The 7585-nt window shown below is 46.1% G+C and overlaps 1 protein-coding gene across 1 annotated transcript in view; it reads right to left on the bottom strand.

Annotated features, from left to right (window-relative positions):
* The window catches only part of cttnbp2 (cortactin binding protein 2), a gene marked incomplete in the record, with an annotated part of 103299 nt that overhangs the window by 20430 nt on the left and 75284 nt on the right, over window positions 1-7585 (bottom strand). Inside the window, 5 exon segments of the mRNA XM_037683059.1 lie at window positions 2503-2589; window positions 3306-3385; window positions 4434-4529; window positions 5963-6247; window positions 6674-6791. Coding sequence (XP_037538987.1) covers window positions 2503-2589; window positions 3306-3385; window positions 4434-4529; window positions 5963-6247; window positions 6674-6791 — 666 coding nt within the window.

Genomic DNA, 7585 nt, shown 5'->3' with positions numbered 1-7585 from the left:
CATCAATCTATCATCCATCATCTATCCATCATCCATCACTCATCCATCATCCATCACTCATCCATCCATCATCAATCTATCATCCATCATCTATCCATCATCCATCACTCATCCATCCATCATCAATCTATCATCCATTATCTATCCATCATCCATCACTCATCCATCCATCATCGGATGGATGGACAGATCGGTATCTGTGACCAGATTCTTCAGCTTCACTGCAGGAAAACCTTCCTATCAGCATCTAGCAACTCTTGAATGAAACCAGGACGATGAGCTACAACAACACTCAATTTCCCTTTGGGATTAATAAAGTATTTTTGAATTGAATCCATCAGTCATCCATCATCAATCTATTATCCATCAGTCATCCATCCACCCCCCCCCCCCACCCCCGGCGATAAGTGAAAAACCGTGAAGTAGGGAGACAGTAGTCCAAGTTCAAGTTCAGTAAACGTAGTCCTGACATGTGGCAGGCTGTGATCACACTCATCACCTCCCAGTCTTCCTCCTTCTGTGTAAATAAACAATTTAAATTAAAAACTGTAACATTTTAGATAAACAATCCACACAGCATGGATTGTTTATCTAAAATGTTACAGTTTTTAATTTAAATTGTTCATTTAAAATGTTAGTTTTTAATTTAAACTGTTTATTTAAAACGTTACAGTTTTTAATTTAAATTGTTTATTTAAAACGTTACAGTTTTAAATTTAAAGTGTTTATTTAAAACGTTACAGTTTTAAATTTAAAGTGTAGAGAAGAGAAGTGCAGCAGGACATGACAGGATGTCACGCAGCTTCAGCGGAGCAGAAACTTCTGGATCAATGACACAGAAACAACTGAACAGAGAAGTTCTAAAATAATTAAAAATAACTTTTAACACCTTTGTATTTTGTGATTATGATGATTTTTACCATGTGACATACTTTGAATTTCAAGTTGGAAGACAAAAGTCGATCGGTGCATCTGGACACCAGAAAGCTGCAGGAGAAATGTGTGTGAGGCAGAGGAGATCAGCTGATCAGCTGCAGGAGGGAGATTAACCTGCACTTGTGGGCTGCACACGGTGCAAAATAATTTAAAATAATTTATTTAAAATAAACAACCCATGGCTCATCCATCAATCAGCCAACTGTGTCCTGTCCAATTTTATTTTGAAAATCCGTGATATAGTGAACCACGAAGTAGCGAGGGACTACTGTAATTTAACTGGTTGAACATCTAGGTTTACCTCCATATGTAAATACTTGAGTCAATAAGTATCAGAGAGCAACAAGAAGTAGCCTGACCAACAGCTCTCCTTGTGTGAATAGAACACGCTCTGCCTCTCTCACACATCCTATTTTTACAACCATACCACCTTTACTGGTTTGAGTATTCTCCCATTAATCAAATGGAATGGATTTGTTCACAAAGAAATAGAAACAGTGCTGGATGAACTAATATTTCATGGTAAATGTGTGTGTGTGTGTCCAAATGAATATTTTTTAATGTGAGGGGGACTCGTCCCCTTCACATATAGTTGTTGCAGCACCTATGCCTGGACGCTCTGGATGCTGAACTGATCCCATCACTCTGTGGATCAGGAGTGATGTCGACTCTGCGTCACTTTGGCAACAAAGCAACTTTTTATTTGTGTTGAAGGAGGAAAACGGAGCCTCCTTCTCTGTAGAGGATCATCTGCTTCATGTAACCCTGTCCCAACATCCTCTGAGGTCACACTGACCCTCTACACTGTCTCTTCCTCTACATCGTGAACCTTCTAGTCTCCCTCTGGCAGCTCCATATTCAGCATCCTGCTTCGTGTATCCAGCGACCCTCCTCTGGACTCCTTCAGACCATCTCAGACTCTAACTTTGTCTCCAAACCGCTCCGTCTGTTCCTCTGTTAAACCTGTTTCTCATCCTGCCCGTTTTGGTCTCTCCCAATAAACGTGACCATCTCTGCCACCTCCAGCTCCTCCTCCTGTCCTTCTGTCAGCGCCAGCATCTCCAGCCAAACACCCTCAGGTGTCACTCCCGTCTTGTTCACACCTGCAGCTCTCCTTCTGTTGCTCAGACACAAGTTTCCATGCACTCCACCTCTCTGGGCTCTCTTCCACCTGCTCCCTACTCTCACTACAGATTCCAACGTAATCTGCAAAAATTAAAGTGTGTGGGAACTCTCGGCTGCCCGGATCTCTCAGCCCGTCCATGACTTCTGCATGCAAAAAGCTGATTCCTGATGTAACCCCACCCCTATCCTGAACCCTGTGTCTCTCCCACTGCACACCCCACCGGTGTCTCAGAGGTAACTCTGACTTCTTCCTTGTGCAGTACCTCACATCTTCCCTTAGCTCTTCAGAGCAGTGGACAAAGAGCTGACATTTAATTCTGGCTTTGAAAGAATTCACTTGAGCAGCTCGTGCTCTCAAGTCTCTGATTCTGAACCTTCAGGATCAGGTTTCAGACTGAGCTGTTCCTCTCCAGTGAGCTCTCAGCGGTTTGGTGGACGTACCTGGATGTAGCGAGCCACCAGACTGGCGGTGTAGTCCAGGCAGCTGCCCTCCAGGCCGTGAAGGATGAGGCTGCCGTACTGCTCCACCTGCAGACAGAGTCAGATTTACTCTTCAAAGTGAGAATAACGTGGATCTGCCTCCATCCAAGCCTGTTCATCACTGGTCACTGGATAGCAGACACTTCACCACAGCTCTTCTAGAAAACACAGACACGCAGGGACCTCTACACAGTAGGGAGAGATCTAGACAGAGATCTGTGCACAGATCCCTGAGTCTGTGCAGAGACCGTTTCTTTTCAAGCCAAAGTTCATTTAGTCTCTGGGTCACACTTAAAGCCAGTGTCTAGATCTCTTCCTACAGAGATCTGTGCACAGATCTCTGTCTAGATCTCTCCCTACAGAGATCTGTGCTAGATCTAGACAGAGATCTAGACAGAGATCTGTGTAGAGATCTGTGTAGAGGTCTGTGCACAGATCTCTGTAGGGAGAGATCTAGACAGAGATCTAGACAGAGATCTGTGTAGAGGTCTGTGCACAGATCTCTACACAGTAGGGAGAGATCTAGACAGAGATCTGTGCACAGATCCCTGAGTCTCTGCAGAGACCGTTTCTTGTCAAGCCAAAGTTCATTTAGTCTCTGGGTCACACTTAAAGCCAGTGTGGTGCTCTGACAGCTTCTCTACATGTTCTCATTAATCTTTGAACGTTTGCTTTACTTGTCTGTAAGCACAACGTTTGTGTGTGTGTGTGTGTGTGTGTGTGTGTGTGTGTGTGTGTGCGTGCGTGTGTGTGTCATGGTATACCAGGCGTGCACAGTTGTGCAGCAGTGGCAGGGGGAAGAGGGACTCCAGAGCAAACTCATCAAGACACGACTCAAGCAGACCTGTGAAGAACACACACGTCTCCTCAGACCTGAGGAACGTCAGCAGAACAAGTCTGAACATTTTCATCCATCCATCATCCATCCAACCATCCATCCATCATCCATCCATCCTAAAAAACCTGATGGTGACATTGTTAAATACCTTTGCAGTTTGTTTGAGTTAAAAACAGTTTTTTTCATTGCTTTAAACTAAATTATATTCTTCCTCATTTTATTATCCCCACCACTGAAAAAGGTGCTAACCTTTTTGCTCGTATACGTGTGCATGTATGCATTTGTCTGTCTGTTAGCACAATATCTCGAACTGACATAACTTTGGAGACAATCCAGTTCAAGAGGGTCATCACAGCTCATCCATCTTATAACACCGTGCGTGGTAGTAGCTGAGCGTCATCCTCAAAACACCCTCTGAGTGTTAACACATTTAGCAGATGCAGCCCCACACCAAAAGAGAAGTCAACACCTGACGTATTTTTTAATCATTTGGAGGGGATTTCCCCCACTTGGCTCTGCAGTGTGTGTGTGTGTGTGTGTGTGTGTGTGTGTGTGTGTGTGTGTGTGTGAAGATAAACATCTGGTCTAACTCAGAAACAAACACAAACAGAGCAGCTTCTTCTCAGAAACACTGACAAACTGTACCGGTGGATCAGCGTAACTGCTCCGTGTGAGGCCCTTTGATTCCTTTTCAACATTAAAAATATAAATTATATTCTGACAGTAATAAAACTTCAAACAGGACATAAGAATCTAGTTCAACTGCTTAAATCCCATGAAGTACGTAGACCGTGGTTATGTTAAATGGTAAATCATGTGACTCTAATTAATCGGTTATTAATTTAGAACAGTTTTGCTGATCAAAGAACTTATTTGGCTGATTTCCTCTCATGTGTTGATGAACCGGATCCATGTGACCCATCAGATCCATGTGATCCATCAGAGCCTACGCTGCAGCCAGATCCAAAGCACAGTCTGTAGCTGGTGTTCATCCCCAGAGACGGCAGCTCTGAGCCAGTGATGAGGAAACGCCGCGGTGTTGCCAGGTTTGTACCTTTGAGGCGGACGGTAACGCACTGACTGACGGGCTTTCTGACCAGGTCCCAGGGAGAAGAAGGCAGCTCCTGACCGGGCAACCACACAGTGTCTCCTGGAGGACAGACAAGAGGACATCAGACGTCAATCACACACACTCTGCAACAAAATGCACGAGTTCAATCATCTGCACAGCTTTAAATCAAGAGAGACGTCCGGGTCCCTCCACACTGATGGTTCAAACAGTGAACGGCTGCAGTTTCAAGACTGTTTTTCTGAAGGACCAGAGTCCAACGAATCCTTAAAGATAAAAAATAAAATCTGGCTCATCTGAGGGAGCCCAGAGTGACCGGAGCGAGCAACTTTACCCACCACCAGGTGCACTGGTGGAGCCAGGGGGAGGTCAGTGGTGGCCTTAGCCTCCATAGATTAATCTTTGGCCACCCCAAAGGCCACCCCAAGAATTTGAGGAAGTTTTACTTTTAAGCAATATAAAATCTATAAATCCATCCATCATCTTTACCCGCTTCTTTCATTTTGGGTCACGGGGGTCACTGATGCCCATGTTCAGCAGTCACTGTGTGAGAGGCGGGGGACACCTGGACATGTCTCCAGTCCATCACAGGGACACACAGAGACAAACAACCAATCTCTCTCTCTCTCTCTCTCTCTCTCTCTCTCTCTCACTCACACCTAGGGACAATTTAGAGTTACCAATCAGCCTAACATGCATGTTTTTGGTCTGTGGGAGGAAACTGGAGTACCTGGAGAAAACCCACGCAGCACGGAGAGAACATGTAAACTCTACACAGAAACCCCCCCCCACCCCTCCCGGCCCAATTTGAACCTAGGTAACCTGCTCACTGAGAGGCATATATAAAGCAGTTTATTTAAATAATGAAATGGCTGGTTTACACACACACACACGTATATGGAGGTGGCCATCTTGGATCTTGCATGTTAACTTAGCAATCAAGTTTTCGATGATGACCTTTCTTACATCTAGGGTAAAAACAACATTTATGCTTATCTGGCAACCTTGAAGCTGGGCTCAGCTGCATGTGTTGAGCATGCAGCGTCAGCACGATCACAGTTGTATTCAAACTACTGAACACATGGATGTTCCTTTGGTCCTAGGCTGTTGTTGGTTTCGTGCAGAACGTTTCACTGCAGATGCCTGTACAGCGCATGTGCCACTTCACACCTGTGCAGTATTTCAAACCTTTGCAGGGAGGTCTCCCCAAAACGCCCCCACTCTGAGACCAGGGTTCAGAAGCCTTTGGTTTCAGAGAGAACAAACGATGCCATCGAGTACACAAACGGCCGAACCGCGGCAGAAATGCTCCAGTTTTGCTCCAAAAACACATCGTGTGAACCGGGCCTTGGCTACTTTTACAAGTGAGGCAATCAGGGGCAGCAGGTATCGTCGTCATGGAAACACAAGTCTCAGTCTGTGTCTGCAGAAAACTCCCCGCTGAGCTCATCAGAACAAGCAGACACAAAGGATGAATAAAGACAGTGTGATGAAGAACAGAGCCGTTTCCTCACCGATGGAGAAGGAGGCGAAACTAGCGGAGCTGAGGCCCAGCAGTGAACGCTGCGCCTCCTCTCTGGCTGTCGGAGACGCTCCACACAGGATCTGAAGGTGGGAGGAGAACAGGTGGCTGAGGGCGGCGCTCAGCTGGGTCCAAGACGTCGATCTGTCCACCATTGTTCTGCCCAGCACCATGTGAAGACAGGAAGGGCCCTCCTTCTCCTCAAAGGCTTCAACAGGACCCACGGGGCCTGGTCCTCCATCTGAACACTGCAGACGCACCACGACCCGGTACGACTCTGAAGGAAGAGGGATCATCGTTGAGGCTGAGCAACATCACTACAGTTAAGACACAAACTGGACCATTTCAAGGAAAAGAAGTGTTTCACAGTGCGTTAATGATCCATCATCCCTCCATGAAGACGACAGTAGAAAGTTTAAGAACGCCTTCAATCTCCCCCACAGCAACAAACAGAAAACCTCCTTCCCCCACAGCCACCCCCATCATGACTGCATGCACGTTTCCTGTGCACAGAGGCATTTTCAAACTCTTCACTTCCGGGTTCTCAGATAACTCTGACCTCCTGGACAAACAGCCTTCTCATATGACGGCCTGCTCGTGCCTTTTCTTAAGTGGAGCTGGACTAAATTAGGATCAAAGGTGCCCCACAATGCATCCTGGTATTACCACGTGAAGACCGAGGCGTGCCCTGCGGACCACTCACCGAGGTTTTCCAGCAGCTCTTTGCAGTCATCAGTTGCCACATCATGAATAGTGCGATTGCACTTGTCCCTCCTCTCGATGTCCTGTTCACTGTGGCTGCACAGCACCTCCAGACACTCCTGTACACAAACACACCGCACACCACTCAACATGGCTGCCGAGGTGGGAGTGACGTAGCTGGACGTGAACAACAGAATAATGTGCACAGCCAAGAATGCATCTTTGCAAGTCGTGCATCTAAAAAGAGGCTATGACTTCAAGAAGTGGTCATTTGAAGCCGCACGGCTCGCTGCTCACTTCATTCCAAACACTCAGAACTCAGAGAGAAGCGTGCGACTAAAACTTTGTTCACTCGCTCACAGTTTTGAGTGTCGAGCAGACACAGCTCAGGAGACACGGACTGAAGTTCTGGAGCTGCTCATTTCAACAGCACAATGATGATGAATATTTACATTCCACACTTGAATCTCCATCTGACTGTTGTCTGTTCTGATTAAAGTTCAAAGTCTACAGCCTCCAAGGACAAGAAGACTTTAATCGTTTCATTTAACTGTCACTAACAATAAAGTAAGTCTTTAGGTAAAAAACTTCAATATCCTGAGAGAAATGACTGTTAAGGAAAAAAAGCATTCCTGTGTGTACGGGGCCTGAAGGAGACACTTTTCTAGATTTTTAAGCTTATAGAACAGTCAATACTGGTGAGGGAGTCAGTACTGGTGAGGGGGTCAGTACTGGTGAGGGGGTCAGTACTGGTGAGGGAGTCAGTACTGGTGAGGGAGTCAGTACAAGTCAGGGAGTCAGTACTAGTGAATGAGTCAGTACTGGTGAGGGAGTCAGTACTGGTGAGGGAGTCAGTACTAGTGAGGGAGTCAGTACTAGTGAGGGAGTCAATACTGGTGAGGGAGTCAGTACT

The sequence above is a fragment of the Nematolebias whitei genome, chromosome 10, assembly GCF_014905685.2.
Source record: "Nematolebias whitei isolate Nwh7 chromosome 10, NemWhi1, whole genome shotgun sequence".
Taxonomy (NCBI): Eukaryota; Metazoa; Chordata; class Actinopteri; order Cyprinodontiformes; family Rivulidae; genus Nematolebias; species Nematolebias whitei.
Note: the sequence above shows the minus strand (reverse complement) of the source record. Positions and strands in the feature narration are given on the sequence as shown.